Source organism: Ceratotherium simum, chromosome 37, assembly GCF_057802395.1.
Source record: "Ceratotherium simum simum isolate JZ-2026a chromosome 37, ASM5780239v1, whole genome shotgun sequence".
Lineage (NCBI taxonomy): Eukaryota > Metazoa > Chordata > Mammalia > Perissodactyla > Rhinocerotidae > Ceratotherium > Ceratotherium simum.
In genome coordinates, this window is record NC_141936.1 from 7,839,519 (window position 1) to 7,857,311 (window position 17,793).

Sequence of the window (17,793 nt, forward strand, 5' to 3'; positions counted from 1 at the left end):
AGAGCCAGATTTAAAATCAAGCATAGTCTGGGGCACATTTCTTTTCTTCATTTTCTTTTTTTTTTTTTTTTTTTTTTGCTGGGGAAGATTCACCTGAGCTAACATCCCCTGCCAGTCTTCCTCTTTTTGTATGCGAGCTGCTGCCACAGAATGGCCACTGACAGATGAGTGGTGTAGGTCTGCACCTGGGAACCAAACCTGGGCCACCAAAGCAGAGCGTGCCGAACTTAAACCCTAGGCCACCGGGGCTGGCCCTGGGGCTCATTTCTTAATGATCGTATATCAGAAGCCTCAGTGAGCAGCTTACTCTCAGTGGTATATTTCCCCAATGTCTCATTTACTTTCTAATTTTATTCATGATGATTTTGTTTTGTCACACAGAAAATTTTCATTTTCAGTTTCATAAATTTTCTTTCTTTTCCTTTGTCTTTCTTGGTTTCTTTTCATGCATATGAAGGCCTATTCCATGTTAAGATTATAAAAATATTTATCAATATCGTCTTTTAATTGTTCCATGGTTTATTTTATTTTGTATGCTTACATCTTTGATCTGTTCCAGGAGAACAAATCCTTCCTTAACGTGCTTCATTTTCGATATGTTCTTAGCTATTCTCTTACATTTTTTCATGCAGATGAACTTGGAAATAATCTTGTCAAATTCCAAAAAATTGTCAAATTTCCATGAAAACTCCTTTTGTGAGTTTGACTGGGAGTAAATTATATAGCTAATTAATTTGAGAATAACGGACACCTTTACAACGGACTTCCTATCCAAGAACAAGAGATTGTGCCTATTTTATCAGGGTTTCTTTTAGCTTCCCTGCCTCTCTTTATAATTTGGGGTCCTTCATGTTGGTTCCACACATTTCATATAGCCAGTATTTTATTTGATTATATATTTTACATTATGCTGTTACTTTGAATAGGATCTTTTTTCATTAAATTGTATTTTTGTTTTATTTGTATATAGGAAGATAATAATTTCTGCATATTAATTTTAGAAGAAGACTGGATCTTTCTACTGAGGTTATAAGTCTAGAGGCTACTGGTAGCCATCTTGCCCCCACCTGGAGGATGCCAGTCTAAGTGATGAAGAGATTGGGAGGGTCCTGATGAAATTCCCTAAGCTGCTGTATCCAGTTGCGCCTTTTAAAGTTATCTGAGCCAATAAAATCCTGTTTATTTATTAACTTTACTTAAGCTAGGTGAGGTATTGTACTACGGCTGAATTGTATGTATTTGCTTGTTAAATACTGCATACGACTTTCTTTCAAATGGGCATCTGGCTTTAAATTAACATCTGATAAGAACTTATACCTGCACACCTAGAGCACTTAGCTATAGAAGTCATCTATGAGATATACTTTGCAATTTGTTATTTTACATACTCACCCAGGAAGGGTATATTGAACAAATATAGAACAAATGCAATTTTAGTTGACACCTGTAAAAACCTTTTCTTTAAACATCTTTATTGAGATATAATTCACATGCCATAAAATTAATCCATTTAAAGTTTACAAACTCAATGGTGTACTCAGAGTTGTGCAACCATCATCACAACTTAAGATTAGAACATTTTCATCATCCCAAGAAGAAACTCCATACCCATTGGCAGTCATTCCACATTCTCCCCAGCCTGGGGAATCACCAATCTACTTTCTGTCTCTATGGATTTGCCTATTCTGGAGATTTCAAATAAATACAATCATATAATATATGGTCCTTTGTGTTCCTTTGCATCTGGCTTCTTTCACTTAGCCTAATGTTTTCAAAGGTCATCTTTTTGTACCATGTATCAGTACTTCATTCCTTTTTGTGGCTGAATAATATTCTGGTGTGTGGATGTACCACATTTTGTCTATCCATTCATCCGTTGACGGACATTTGGGTTATTTCTACTTTTTGGCTATATGAATAATATTGCTATGAATATTTATGTACAGGTTTTTGTGTGGATGTATGTTTCCATTTCTCCTGTGTATATACCTAGGAGTGGAATTGCTGGGTCATATGGTAAATCTATATTTAAAATTTTAAGGAAATGTCAAACTTATTTTCAAAGCCACTGCACCATTTTACATTCACACCAGCAATATATAAATGTTCAAATTTCTCCACATTCTTACCAATGCTTGTTTTCATCTGTCTTTTTGATTACAGCCATCCTAGTGGGGGTGCAGTAGTATCTCATTGTGGTTTTGATTTGCATTTCCCTAACAGTAATGATCTTGAATATTTTTTCACGTACTTACTCACCATTTGTGTATCTTCTTTGAAGAAATATCTATTCAGATCCTTTGCCCATTTTTTAACCGGCTTATTTGTCTTTTTATTATTGAGTTGTAAGAGTTCTTTATATATTCTACATACAAATCCTTTATCAGGGACTTGATTTGCAAATATTTTCTCTCATTCTGTGGGTTGTCTTTTCACTTTCTTTTTTTCTTTTTATTGCTGTAACATTGGTTTATAACTGTATAAATTTCAGGTGTACATCATTATACTTCTATTTCTGCATAAATTACATCATGTTCTCATGTTCATCACCCAAATACTAATTACAATCCATCACCACACACATGTGCCTAATTATCTCTTTCGCCCTCCTCCCTCCCCTCTTCCCTTCTGATAACCACCAATGCAATCTCTGTCTCTATGTGTTTGTTTATTGTTGTTTTTATCTACTACTTAATGAGTGAGATCATATGGTATTTGACCTTCTCCCTCTGACTTATTTCACTTTTCATAATACCCTCAATGTCCCTCCATGTTGTCACAAATGGCTGGATTTCATCATTTCTTATGGCTGAGTAGTATTCCATTGTGTATATATACCACAGTTTCTTCATCCATTCTTCCCTTGATGGGCCTTAGGTTGCTTCCAAGTCTTGGCTGTTGTGAATAATGCTGTAATGAACACAGGGGTGGATGTATCTTTACGCATCAGTGTTTTCACGTTCTTTGGATAAATACCCAGCAGTGGAATAGATGGATCGGATGATAGTTCTATCCTTAACTTTTTGAGGAATCTCTGTACTGTTCTCCATAGTGGCTACACCAGTTTGCACTCCCACCAGCAGTGTACGGGAGTTCCCTTCTCTCCACATCCTCTCCAACACATGTTGTTTCCTGTCTTGTTAATTATAGCCATTCTGATGGGCATGACGTGATATCTCATTGTAGTTTTGATTTTCATTTCCCTGATAGTTAATGATGTTGAACATCTTTTCATGTGCCTGTTGGCCATCTGTATATCTTCTTCAGAGAATTGTCTGTTCAGGTCTTTTGTTCATTTTTTAATTGGGTTGTTAGTTTTTTGTTGTTGAGATGTATGAGCTCTTTATATATTTTGGAGATTAACCCCTTATCAGATGTATGGTTTGCAAATATCTTCTCCCAGTTGTTAGGTTGTCTTTTCGTTTTGTTGATGGTTTTCTTTGCTGTGTAGAAACTTTTTAGTTTGACGTAGTCCCATTTATTTTTTCTGTTGTTTCTCTTGCCTGGTCAGACACGGTGCTTGAAAATATGTTGCTAAGACTGATGTCGAAGAGTGTATTGCCCATGTTTTCTTCTAGAAGTTTCATGATTTCAGGTCTTAGATTCAAGTCTTTAATCCATTTTGAGTTAATTTTTGTGTATGGTATAAGGTAATGGTCTACTTTCATTTTTTTGCATGAGGCTGTCCAGTTTTCCCAACACCGTTTGTTGAAGGGACTTTCCTTTCTCCATTGTATGCTCTTAGCTCCTTTGTCAAAGATCAGCTGTCCATAGATGTGTGGGTTTATTTCTGGGCTTTAGATTCTATTCCACTGATCTGCATGTCTGTTTTTGTGCCAGTATCATGCTGTTTTGGTTACTATAACTTTGCAGCATATTTTGAAATCAGAGAGTGTGATACCTTCAGCTTTGTTCTTTTTTCTCAGGATTCCTTTGGATATTCAGGGTCTTTTCTTGTTCCATATAAATGTTAGGATTCTTTGTTCTATTTCTGTGAAAAATGTTGCTGGAACTTTGGTAGGGATTGCATGGAATCTATAGATTGCTTTAGGAAGCATGGACATCTTAACTATGTTAATTCTTCCAATCCAAGAGCACAGAATATCCTTTCATTTCTTTGTGTCTTCTTCAACTTCTTTCAGCAATGTTTTATAGTTTTCAGTATGCAGATCTTTCACCTCTTTGGTTAAGTTTATTCCCAGGTATTTTAGTTTTTCTGTTGCACTTGTAAATGGGATTGTATTCTTAATTTGTCTTTCTCCTACTTCGTTGTTAGTGTATAGAAATGAAACTGATTTTTATGTGTTGATTTTGTATCCTGCAACTTTACTGTATTCATTTATTATTTCTAAAAGTTTTTTGGTGGATTCTTTAGGGTTTCCTGTATATAAAATCATGTCATCTGCAAATAGTGAGAGTTTCACTTCTTCCTTTCCAATTTGGATCCCTTTTATTTCTTTCTCTTGCCTGATTGCTCTGGCTAGGACTTCCAGTACTATGTTAAATAGGAGTGGTGACAGTGGGCATCCTTGTCTGGTTCCTGTTCTTAGAGGGATAGCTTTCAGTTTTTCACCATTGAGGATGATATTAGCTGTGGGTTTGTCATATATGGCCTTTATTATGTTGAGGTACTTTCCTTCTATACCCATTTTATTCAGGGTTTTTATCATAAATGGATGCTGTATCTTGTCAAATGCTTTCTCTGCATCTATTGAGATGATCATGTGATTTTTATTCTTCATTTTATTAATGTGGTGTATTACGTTGATTGATTTGTGAATGTTGAACCATCCCTGCATACCTGGAATAAATCCCACCTGATCATGGTGTATAATCTTTTTAATGTATTGTTGTATGTGATTTGCTAGTATTTTGTTAAGGATTTTTGCATCGATGTTCAGCAGTGATATTGGCCTGTAATTTTCTTTTTTTGTGTCGTCCTTGTCTGGTTTTGGTGTCAGGGTAATGTTGGCTTCATAGAATGAGTTAGGGAGCTTCTCCTCCTCTTCAATTTTCTGGAAGAGCTTGACAAGGATAGGTATTAAGTCTTCTTTGAATGTTTGGTAGAATTCACCAGGGAAGCCATCTGGTCCTGGACTTTTATTTTTGGGGAGGTTTTTGATTACTGTTTTGATTTCCTTACTGGTGATTGGTCTCTTCAAATTCTCTATTTCTTCTTGATTCAGTTTTGGAAGGTTGTATGATTCTAAGAATTTATCCATTTCTTCCAGATTGTCCAATTTGTTGGCATATAGCTTTTCATAGTATTCTCTTATAATCTTTTGTATTTCTGAGGTGTCCGTTGTAATTTCTCCTCTTTCATTTCTGAGTTTACTTGTTTGAACCTTCTCTCTTTTTTTCTGGGTGAGTCTAGCTAAAGGTTTGTCAACTAGCTCTTAGTTTTATTATTTTTTCTATTGTTTTTTTAGTCTCTATTTCATTTATTTCTGCTCTGATTTTTATTATTTCCCTTCTTCTACTGATTTTGGACTTTGTTCTTCATTTTCCAGTTCCTTTAGGTGCATCGTTAGAATGTTTATTTGAGATTTTTCTTGTTTGTTGAGATAGGCCTGTATTGTTATAAACTTCCCTCTTAGAACCGCTTTTGCTGTATCCCATAAATTCTGGCATGTCGTATTTTCATTTTCATTTGTCTCCAGGTGTTTTTTGATATCTCCTTTGATTTCTTCGTTGACCCAATCATTGTTCGGTAGCGTATTGTTTAATCTCCACATACTTGTGGCTTTTCTGACTTTCTTCCTATAGTTGATTTCTAGTTGCATACTGTTGTGGTCAGAAAAGATGTTTGGTATTATTTCAATCTTCTTAAATTTATGGAGACTTGTTTTGTGGCCTAATATGTGATCAATCCTGGAGAATGTTCCATGTGCATTTGAAAAGAATGTGTATTCTTTGGTTTTTGGATGGAATGTTCTGTATATTTCTACTGAGTCTATCTGTTCTAGAGTGTCATTTAAGGCCAATGTTTCCTTATTGATCTTCTGTTTGGAAGATCTATCCATTGGTGTAAGTGGAGTGTTAAAGTCCCCTACTATTATTGTGTTACTGTCTATTTCTCCTTTTATGTCTGTTAATAATTGCTTTACATACTTTACATACATTGGGTGCATAGATATTTACAAGTGTTATATCCTCTTGTTGGATTGTTCCCTTGATAATTATGTAGTGCCCTTCTTTGTCTCTTGTTACTGTTTTTGTTTTAAGGTCTATTTTGTCTGATATGAGTATTGCTACTCCAGCTTTCTTTTCACTGACATTTGCATGGAGTATCTTTTTCCATCCCTTCACTTTCAGTTTGTGAGTGTCTTTAGGTCTGAATTGTGTCTCTTGTATGCAGTATATATATGGGTCTTGTTTTTTCATCCAATCAGCCACCCTATGCCTTTTAATTGGAGCATTTAGTCTGTTGATATTTAAAGTAGCTATTGATAAGTATGTACTTACTGCCATTTTTTAACTTTTTTTCTCAGTGTTTTAGTAGTTCTTCTCTGTTCCTTCCTTCTTCTCTTGCTCTCTTCCCTCGTGGTTTGATGGCTTTCTTTGCTATTATGTTTGAGTTCCTTTCTCTTAGTTTTTTCGTGTATTTATTATAGGTTTCTGGTTTGTCATTACCATGGGGTTCATATATAGTAACCTAGGTATAAAGCAATCTAATATAGACTAGATTAGTGGATGGTCTCTTTAGTTTGACCTCTATCTGAAAGCTCTACTCTTTAACTCCCCTCCTCCCACAGTTTATTTTTTGATATCATATCTAACCTCTTTTTTGTGTGTTTGTATCCATTACCCTCTTATCATGGAAATAGATAATTTTTCCTATTTGTGGTCTTCTCTTTTCCCCTTAAATCAGTCCCTTTAGCATTCCTTGTAGTACTCGTTTCTTGGTGACAAGCTCCTTTAATTTTTGCTTGTCTGGGAAACTTTTTATCTCTCCTTCCATTTTGAATGATAACCTTGCCGGGTAGAGTATTCTTGGCTGTAGGTTTTTTCCATTTAGCACTTTAAATATATTGTGCCACTCTCTTCTAGTCTGTGAGGTTTCTGCTGAGAAGTCAACTGATAGCCGTATGGGGTTTCCTTTGTATGTAACTTGTCTTTCTCTTGCAACTTTTAGGATTCTCTCTTTATCTTTAATTCTGGACATTTTAATTATGATGTGTCTTGGCATGGGCCTCTTTGGGTTTATCTTGCTTGGTGCTCTGTGTGCTTCCTGTACATGGATGTCTGTTTCCTTCCTTAGGTTAGGGAAGTTTTCAGCTATTATTTCTTCAAATAGATTCTCTGCCCCTTTGTCTCTCTCTTCTCCTTCTGGGACACCTATAACATGGATGTTAGTGCACTTGATGTTATCCGAGAGGTCCATTAGACTGTCCTCACTCTTTTAAGTCCTTTTTTCTTTTATCTGTTCAGCTTTGGTGATTTCTTCTAGTCTTTCGTCCAGCTCGCAGATCCATTCTTCTGTATCCTTTACTCTGCTTTTGAGTCCCTTTAGTGAATTTTTCATTTCCAGTATCGTATTCTTCATTTCTGATTTGTTCTTTTTTATATCTTCCATTTCTTTGTTGACGTTCTCACTGAGTTCATCCATTCTTCTCCCAAGATCAGTGAGCATCCTTAACACTCTTTGTTTGAACTCTCTGTTGTGCAGGTTGCTCATTTCTGTTTCACTTAGTTCCTTTTCTGGGGTTTTGTTCTGTTCTCTTACTTGGGACGTATTCCTTTGCCTCCTCATTTTGCCTCTTTCCCTGTGCTTGTGTCTATGTATTAAGTAGGTCAGCTACATCTCCTGCTCTTGGAGAGGTGACCTTATATAAGTGATGCCTATGAGGCCCGGCATCCCTCAGTTCTGAATGTTCCAGGAGTGACCCCTGTGTGGGCTACATGTGTCCTTCTGTTGTGGTGGAGTTGCTCTTCCCATAGGTGCCCAGGGAGGCTGAGTTGTCCCCCTCGCCAGCTGTTGTAATGCTCAGCTGCTTGTAGTTGTTGTGGGCCCTTCAGTCTCTTTATCGGGTGTGGGGAGCCCCAGCACAGTTGGCTGCAAGGTCTAATAGCACATTCCTGTTGCAGTATTTCTATTAAGTGAGTAGGCCCCCAGCATGGCTGGTTGTTAGGTTCAGGGGCTTACAATTGCTATAAGCCTCCAGCCTTTAAGTCTCTTGTCAGCTCTCTGAGGATTGCAGCTGGGCGGGGGTGGCCTCAGGCACAGGAGCACCCAATTATTCCAGGCTTTGGAAGGTAGGGTCAATCCCCTATGTGGCTGTTTGAGAAGCACAAGTCTTCTGCAGCTGACAAGCCCCACCATCCACAGGTCCACACACATAGTCAACACAGTCTTGCCCCGTGTGTGTGCCCCAACCTCCTGAAATGGACCCAGTCACTCCCAGGTGGGAGCCACACACACTCCACCACCGCCCCACACTCTCCACCCATTCCTTACGCATGCCCTGTTCCACAGAGGTGGACCCACTCACCAGGCTGCAGAGGATCCAGGCGGATCACTTAGCAGGCCCACAAGTTGCCCAATGGCATGTTGTTGGGTGGGGCCAGCCCCTAGGGTAGGTTGCCTGCCCTGGCTGAGCTGGATTAAATTGGTGCTCTAGTGGGTGGGGCAGACCCTGGGCTAGCAGGCCCCAGGGAGAACTCCAGTGGTGTCTGCCAGTGTCTGTGTCAGCATGCCCACACCAGGTCACAACAATGGCCGCCGCCAATGCTCCAGTCCCTGGAGAGGTCTCACCTCTCACTGAGATGCACTCAGATCCTATCAGGTTAGTCTCTTTTCACCAAAGGACTGTGCACCTTTCTTTCTGGTGATTTTAGGTTGCTTTCTGAAATGGGTGAATTTGTGCATGGGCCCTTTAAGAGCGGGCTTTAGTGTCTTTGTGAACCAGTTTTGCTCTGGGTACTCCCCAATATTGTTAGTAGCAAGCAAAGTCAGATATTATGCCACTCGTCTCAGTTGTGCTGGGCCCAAACAACGCCTATTGAGGCAGCGGTCCCAGGCTGAGGGACCCCACTCCTCCAGGGAAGGCTGCGTACTTTTGGATTTCTCCTGGGTGGCCGGGAAGCACTGCGGCTTGTGAAGGTGGCGTTTTTTCTCTCCAGAAGGGAGTTTCTGCCTCTTCCACCTCAATTAGGATTGTCATTTGTTGCAGAGGTTCCTCTCATTCAGTTTTCAGTTCTCTCTCAGTGGTAATTTTTCAAAGAGTAGTTGTAAATTGGCTGTGTCCATGGGAGGAAGTGAGTTCAGAGTCTGCCTATGCCACCATCTTGACTTCTCTCCTCCTTCACTTTCTTGACGGTAGTATTTTCAGCATAAGAGTTTTTAGTTTTGATGATGTCTAATTTATCTATTTTTTCTTTCATCACTTATGCTTTTGGTGTCATATCTAAGAAGTCTTTGCCCAAGCCAAGGTCACAAAGATTTATGCCTGTGTTTTCTTCTAATAGTTTTATAGTTTTAGCTTTTATATTTAGATCTATGATCCATTTTGAGTTAACTTTTGAGTATGGTGTGAGGAGGGGTTCCCACTTCATTCTTTTGCAGGAGGTGGATGCCCAGTTGCCCCAGCACCATTTGTTGAAGACTATTCTTTTCCCATTGAATTGTCTTGGTGCCTTTGTCAAAAATCAATTGACAGTAAATGTGAGGTTTATTTCTGGACTTTCAATTCTATTCCATTGATGAATATATCTATCCTTACACCGGTACCATACTGTCTTATTTACTGCAGTTGTGTGTAAGAAGTCTTGAAATTGCGGAGTTTGAGTCCTCCAACTTTGTTCTTTTTTTTATCATAATTATAAAGGGGCTATTCTGGGCCCCTTGCATTTCCATATGAATTTTAGGATCAGCTTATTGATCTTTGCATGCACACACACAAAAAGGCCAGCTAGGATTATGACAGTGGTCATGTTGAATCTACAGATAAATTTGAGGAGTGTTGCCATCTTACCTATATCATCTTCCAATCCACGAACATGGGCTGCTTTCCATTGCTTGAGACCTTCTCTGATTCCTTTCAACAATATTTATAGTTTTGTAAAGACCTTTTTACAGTGAAATATACACGTGTGGTCATGGGCCAGTATCTGGATGAGTCAGGTGTAAGAAACTATATCCAGCAATCTGTTGGGTGGGGATGGGGACAGTTGGGAGTCCAGCTCCAAACCCCAGCTTGCTCATTCTCCCCCAACCCCATCCAGGCCTTATCTTTTTCACTGCTGGGCTAGAACCCAGTGACCCCTTCAGCCTCCTGTGGTTCAGTGTCATCTTCACTCTTTTCCTTATTTACCAAAACCTGTTCAGACAGCTCAGTCCTTGCCTGTTGGACTCTGCCATGAGACCACTACAGGTGGAGAGTGAAGTGAGAAGGATGGGGAAGCTGGTGGATGGAGGAAACATCCCCAGCCTTAACAGAGCAGTTTCTTAAGGAAAAACAAAACAAAACAAGAAACTGAACACCACTGGTCTAGAGCACCCGCCTCTCCTCCTGCGTCCCTGTAGACAGCAAGGGGTGCAGCTGGTCTCACACACAGCATGAGTCCACTCCACCATCCCTGGAGTCCCCTCCCTGTCTGAGCTGTCCTGCCTCTGTGGGGACAAACCTTCTCCAGGGAGGGGCTGTCAAAGCTCTCAATCTGGTTGTTCAGCTCTTTGCTCAGACGAAGGCTCCAGTTGGAACCCCGAGTCTTCTTGAGGGAGTTTCTCAGAAACTGAGGAGGCAGAAGACATCAGTGGGTGGTGCTCCAGGAGGGAGTTACCTTGAGTAGTAACCCAACCTCTCCAGCCCCCTTCCTCAATCTCTAGATCACTTGGCCCCTAAAGCCCCAATCCAGTGCTAACATTCTATGAGCCTGTGGGTCTGAGGAACAACTCTGCCTTGGGGGCTGGCAGGAGGAGTGTCACCCCTGTGTTGCTTTCCTGGGCACTTGGTTTCCCAGAGTGGAAGGCCCTCTGTTCTCCCCTGCTGATAGATATGTATAGCTGTCGACATGCTTGGTACTCCCCAGGTCTACTCTGACAGAAGGAGAACATGTCCTTGATGGGATCCTGAACTCCCCAAGTGCCATCCCCACCAGGCGCCCTCCCAGCCATCCCTCCCTTTCTCCCCATCCTGACCTCAGCAGGCTGGATCACCTCTTTACCTGAATTAGCTTGTCCTCCCAGGTCTTCTGATTCCAAGTAAACTCAGTATGTTCTGCAGAAGGAAGGGTCACATATGCTACTTTCTTCTGCTGCTCTCCTCTGGGTCAGCCTCCTTAGCCTGGCCTGTGAGGTCCTGCATGGATGGGCTCACACTGCATTTCCCTCCCCACCTTCCCAAGGACCAAAACAGGCCATGCTGGTCCACCTCGAGCCATGGCTTCTGTTGTTCAGGCCATGTGATTAGTACCCCAGCCTGTACACTGAGAGGGGGATTGGCACGTCACCTTCCAGGTACTTGACCAGCAGCGGGATCTCCAGCTCCCACATGTTGGCCATGGAGGGCACGATGCTCTGGCTCAGGGTCCTCAGGAGGTTGAGCATGGCTATCCCACGGCCCTCCCCCTTGTAGGGGGATGACATCAGCACCTGGAGGGCACCAAGGCTCCAGTGGGGCCCTGCACTGGGCTGGACAGCCCCGGGCACCTCACTTCCTCACTGGGGGCCTATTGTCCACACTTGTAAAGGGGAGAGTTGGACAAGATGGGTGGTTTTCAAACAGAGCTCCAAGGATCTCCGGGGTCAGAGAGCATCCCTGCAGAGGATGCTGCAGAGTGGAAAGGAGATAAGGGACAAGACCATCAGCTCCCTCTCCATCCCGAGTTTCCTCAGAGCACGGATTAGCATCCATGGTCAACAAAGGAAGAGGAGACGTGAGTGCAGGACTGAGCCCACGTCTGGGGGCATGCAGGCCATTGGTGGGGTCCGGGGATGCTTTGGGGATGCTCAAAGGCCAAGCGGAGGAATATAGGAGCAGGTCCTTGCCAGGTCCTCCAGTGTCTGAACACACTGCCCCTGCCACATCTACCCGAGAGGGAAGACAGGGACCTGGAAAGCTCTGTCCTGCCAAGCGTCCAGCTCTGTCTTCCCTCTAAGGGCTCTGGGAATTAGGAGCTCAAGGGAGAGGCGCACAGGACATGGCCTCAGCCAGGCCAGGACACAGCGAGGGTGAGCCACTCACCAGGAGACGAGCCAGCAGCTTCTGGGGAGCAGGCAGGTCCACTGAGGAAGAAGGAGATGCGACCCTTGCTGAAGTGCCTGGCCTGTACCAGGAAGCACTCCCAGTGCCCCTGAGAGACGCTTTACCCTGGAAGGTGCACCCAATACCATCCTACTGCCCCCAGAATGGAGAATGGGTCAGCACAAGTGATTTTTTATAAAGAATATCGTTTTACTTGGCTTATCCTAGGAAGAGGGGAGAATTGTGCTATGGGCTGGGGCTTAGAATATTCTGTTTTCAGGACATGCCCACTTGGTAGTGGACACCAGGACCTGCCATGAGAGTGTTTGTCTCCTACTGTGAACTTGGCTTCTGTTGAGCCAACAGTAATTAGATACCCACCTCCCCCTCTCAATCCCACCCTCGCAGGCTTTGGGAGGCTGTGAGCCTATGAAAAGGAAATTCACAGGACTTGGACCAATGGGCGAAGAAGGGCCAGGCCTGCTGAGAAGGTGTAGGTGGGGGGGCCCAGGAGAGGCCTCAGCCCCAGAGTTGGGGAGTGGGGGCATGAGCAAGACCTCAGGGGATGGCCTAGCTGGATGATCAGAGCAGGCTGGGCCCTTTGCCCTCCCAGGGTCCTAACAGGCTCCCAAATCACGTCCATTGCCAGCCACCCATCCAGGAAAGCCCCAGGCCCATGAGAGCAGCCCCTTGGAACAGCAGCATCACCCTGTACGTAGGGGGGCCTAGTCACTTTTTTGAGAATCCGATGTTAACCGTGCTCAATCTGGGGGGACCACGGTGGGGTGGTTTACAGAGGACTCAGATGGGACATCTATAATTCCTCCAGCTGGCTCACAGAGGCCCAGAAAGGTCACACCCCGAGAGAGTCTGAGCCAGGACCTCCACAGGGTAGGGTCTGGGCCGAGGGGACACGGGGGTGGGGACATGAGGAGTGAGCTGCCACAGGAAGTTGGCACAATTTTGATACCTCCTCAGACACGGCAAGGGAGGGCCTTTGAGCCAGCTGTTTGGATTCCGGGACGCTTCCTGGAGAAGGGAAACATTCCGGGACCCAGAGCGTCCCACCTGCCCACTCCCACCAGCTGGCACATGGATGCTGCCCACCGTGACGGCTCTTGCTGGCCACGTCGGCCTCCACATCCTTGGTGTGGAGCTGGCGTTCCGCCAGGTTCGTGAGGCTGATGCAGATGGGGGTCAAGGCCTCCGTGTAATCCGTCTCCATGATGTAGCACAGGAGCCTCACCCAAAACTCCTGGGGGAAGAAGGGGGCGGGATTAGCTGGGGACATCCCATGGCCGTGCAAGGTGATGGGTCAGGCTCCCCACAGTGTCGGCTTCACCGTTACTTCTCCAGAACCGAGCTCCGACCCCCTGACAGCCTCAGCCCTGACTCGCTCTGCTGTCAACCCCAGTCTTTGTCAGGGCTAAGTGACACTCGTCCTGCTGTGGCTGAGGGCATCAGCTAGTCCTGGGTGCCCAACCCCCCGTCCCTGCTGGCCTCACACCAACCCCACACCCATCCCATCCTCTTTGACCAGCACCCTCCCTCTGACCCCAAATCCTGTAGAGGTAGGTACACACTGGGAAGACAACCCACCTGTGCTTGCCAACTGTGAGGGTCAGTGTCACGTGTCAAATTGGCTAGGCCAGAGTACCCAGTTATTCCATCAAACACTACTCTAGGCGTGGCTGGGAAGGTACTTTGTAAATGTGATAAAAGCCCATGATCCATAAAGGAGATTATCCCCGATAATGTGGGTGGACTTCATCCAATCAGTTCAAGGATCTTGAGGGCAAAGAGCAAGAAGATACTTTGCCTCAAGACTGCAGCATCAGCTCCTACCTGAGTTTCCAGCCTACGGGCCTGCCCTACAGATTTCAGACTAGCCAGCTCCCACAGCTGCAGAAGCCACTTCCTTGAAGTAAATAGACTATATCTATCTCCTACTGGCTCTGTTTCTCTGGAGAACGCTGACTGACACATTCTTGGAGCTGTGTCTCTTGCCCTCCAACTTCACTCTGCCATCCCCCCTCCCTTTGGATGGTCAGTGAATACCCCCAGCTAATCATCGCCCCCCTCAGCCTCACCCCACTGCCCTAGGAGCTTGGGATGAGACTCCTGTGCTACCAACTAACAAAAGCAGTCTCTTGGCCTGTTCTAGCTGCCAGGACTAGAATCCCCAGCTCCTGGGTTCCCCCTGGGAGGCAGCATGATGAACTAGAAAGAGTGTTTTAATCCTGGCTCACTGTTTACCAGCTTTGAAGCCTGGACGAATTAATGAGTCCCTTTGAGCCCTGGTTTCCTCATCTACAAAAACAGGGTAATAATCAGAGACCCTACCTCATAACGTTGTTGGGATAATTGGATGCGATTCTGCATATGGCACTGCTCTATGTAGATGCTCAATGGATTGTAGCTGTTATTACCATTCTCGTTATTTCTATAATTAAGATAAGCTGCCACTGGACAGGGAGCATCTAGCCCATGGCCTCACTTAATGGACAATGATTCCCTCCTTGTGCTCTCATGGTAAATTTTTCCTGTCTTATTGTTATGTCACATTGTATTGCAATTAAAAGCTGACAAATTGGTTTCCCCTAAAGCCTATGAACTCCTTGGGGTCATACTGAGGCCTCCCAGTGTGTGCCCTCATCTTTCACATAGTAGGACTCACTGAATATTTGTGGAATTCAACCACTAAAATCATTTCTTTGTACACACACATGCACACACATGCACACACGCACACCTGGACTGAAGGTGTTAAGGTAACGGACACATTTCAGGCGAGAATTCAACTGATACATGTTGAGACCTACTGTGTGCCAGGCACTGCCCTAGCATCTGGGGGCACAAGTTCCCATCAAGGGCCTGGCCTGGAATTGGATCTTGAAGGACGCAAGCTCAGGCAGTTGGAAGATCAAGGCCCCCAGGCACCCCAGGCAGCGGAAACGGGAGAAGCAACAATGCAGAATTCTGGGTATGTACAATGCCCCCAGACCCCCCGCCTGGTGCAGCACAGACATGCGCTGTCAGCTCCAGTGCGCGGGCCCGGTGGGCGGGCAGGTGGGGCTCACTCACGTTGGTCATCCCGCTGACAGAAGAGGTGATGATCTTCACGGTGTCCATGGTGACCTTGTGGACCATCTTCTCCTCCAGGTCCCTCTGATAAAAGCCCTCTCGGTGATTTGTCTGGAAGACAGAACCAAGGGGTCCCTGTGTGTGGGCTGGCAGGGGCTTGCCGTGGTCTTGAGTGTGGTCTCCTCACCCCCACGAGGCTCCATGCTCAGATGCTGGGTCTCGGGGATGTTCAGAGCTGTGCGTGTCCGGCTGCATTTTCTAGGTTCCTGCCTGTGTGGCTGCACATCCTTACCTGCAGCTCCTTGTGCATTTGCACACTTGTACCGTGGCTGCATATGCTGCAGGTCCAAGCACTGAGCATCGCTCTTTCCCCAATGCTTTGGACATCATCTCCAAAGTCCAGCTGCTCCGTGACCAGCACGTCAGGGCCACTCACCAGTTTGTAGGTGGACAGCGTCAGCTGCACGGACACGTACTTCAGGCCCCAGCCTTTGATCCTGTCCTGGTAGCCAGATAGAGCTAACTGGCCGATGATGCGGAGAATAGCCATCCTCACCTGGGGGCACAGGGCGGCAGACATGCCGGGGGTTGGGGTGGGCTCTGGGATGGGAGTTTCGGCATCTAACACCCAATTCTGTGACATGAGAGAGGAATTGGGGGTGCTCTGGGATGGAAGGGGCTTTAGGGGCCACCTGGCTACTGCCCACTCTGTCTACCACCCCTGCCTCATCCAAGGGGTCCCATTCAGAGACATGGAGACCACTCCCTTCTACACAGGCGTCCCAGGTGGGGACAACCCGACTCTTATCCTGGGCTCCCTGGGCCTCACTATGTGGGGGCGGCGCAGATCAGGCCTGTTCTCTCTTCCCTTGCAGCCTCCATGTGCAGAGAACAGCTCGCCTAAACCTCCAGCCCAAATCCCCCTGTTCCCTCCCCGCTGGCATAGACCCTCACCATACAGGACCATCCCTCCCCGGAGGGACGTGCAACAGCCACCAGGGCCCACAGCTAGAACCAAAGCTCCACTCCAAGGTGGCCGTGGCTGCAGTGGAGCCTGGACTGGGGCTTTTAGCCTCTATCTGGAGGGTGGACGGTGTCTTCGTCAAGTGCCTTTTTCAAACGGGGTAAAGACCTTACCACACCCATGGGAAGCCAAGCACCTTTGGCCGAAGCTGGATTCGCTCGGCACGTCCTTGGTCCAGGGTGATGTCTGAGACCCTTCACTGGAACACTCCAGGGCCTTGGTGACAGCGGGACCACAGCTTCTATGGCCTCCCTCTCCCCCAGCCCCGCTCAGTACTGGCTACGAAGCTAGGTTTTCCATCAAAGGATCTGACCTGAGGAGGCCAGCTGGGGCCTCCATCCACAGAACTGGACAGGAGCAAAGGCTGCCCACCAGACTTCCCCTTGCTTGTGCACAGAGAGCCCCAGGCCACCCCTTCCCAGCCTCTGCTCTGTTACCTTGGACCTGGTGTCGGAGAGGGTGTTCTTGACCACCCGGATGGCCAGGTAGATGGTTCTGACGTTCATTCTGGGCTCTGAAAGAGGAGAACCGGCCTGGAGGGCTGCCACCTCAGGGCTGGCCTCAGAGGAAATGCAGGGAGCACGCCTTCCCTGGGCAGGCCCGCCCGCCACCTTCCACGGGGAGCCAGGCATCAGGTGGCTCATATGCGTCACGCCTCCTGGGAGCCTCCACCTGGCCACCACAGTTCGGGGCACTTCCCTCAGAAGCCTTCTGGCCACCTCCCTGTCCTCTCACCATCTGCCCCACCTGGCCCACCCCACCTGGGCCCACCCAGCCCTGGAGTGGTGGTGTTTTTATGCCTCCTCCCTAGGCCTCGGCTTTGTGTGTGTCTCTTTTGAACGTAGTGGACTCTCCTTGAGCATAGGGTGACCACCTAAGAGCTCTTCAATCCCCTCAGCTGGGCACACAGTGGGCACACAGAGGCTGCAAAGCACAGCTGTGGAGAGCCTCGGCTCTGGCGCCACGCTGCGTGGGTTCAAATCCCGGCACCGCCACATCCCAGCCGTGTGACCTCTGGTGAATTACTTAGCCCCTCCATGCCTCAGTTTCCTTACCTGTAAAATGTGGATAATAACAGCACCTCCCTCACAGGCTGCTGTGAGCAGTAACAAGCTAACACAGAGCCTGGCACACAAGTAGTGCTATATGTTTGCTAATTGTAGAACTGATGACAACACACCCAACTAAAGAAGGAGGAAGATTAAGGGAGGTGAAAAAGAGCCACCGTGAGAAGGTTCTGGAGAGATCCAGTATGGACAGAACTAGAGTTAGGCGCTCAGGCTGATGCTACGCTCAAGGCTAGATGCTACTAGAAGTCAACGCTGGAAGAGGAAGAAAAGGAAATGAGGATGGGGTGGAGGGTGGCAGATAATCAGACACTAAGGGAGAATGTTCCAATTCAGAGTTTTGATCTCCAAAATGGAAACCTTTTATTCTGATTATAAAAATGTATGTGTTCACTGCAAAATTAAAATAAAAGATAAACACTCTGAACAATTT

General features: G+C 45.7%; 1 protein-coding gene across 3 annotated transcripts in view; it reads right to left on the minus strand.

Annotated features, from left to right (window-relative positions):
* MROH2A (maestro heat like repeat family member 2A) overlaps positions 1–17,793 on the minus strand; it is a 60,304-nt gene that overhangs the window by 24,464 nt on the left and 18,047 nt on the right. For 2 of the 3 annotated variants that reach the window (XM_004427704.3, XM_087424658.1), the window contains 8 exons: positions 16,731–16,807; positions 15,706–15,825; positions 15,270–15,380; positions 13,293–13,440; positions 12,186–12,226; positions 11,452–11,593; positions 11,167–11,219; positions 10,627–10,734 (listed from right to left, as the gene is read on the minus strand). In XM_004427704.3, coding sequence (XP_004427761.2) covers positions 10,627–10,734; positions 11,167–11,219; positions 11,452–11,593; positions 12,186–12,226; positions 13,293–13,440; positions 15,270–15,380; positions 15,706–15,825; positions 16,731–16,807 — 800 coding nt within the window. Of the gene's footprint in view, positions 1–10,626; positions 10,735–11,166; positions 11,220–11,451; positions 11,594–12,185; positions 12,227–13,253; positions 13,441–15,269; positions 15,381–15,705; positions 15,826–16,730; positions 16,808–17,793 lie in introns of all 3 variants that reach the window. The other variant, XM_087424657.1, reaches the window with a different exon arrangement.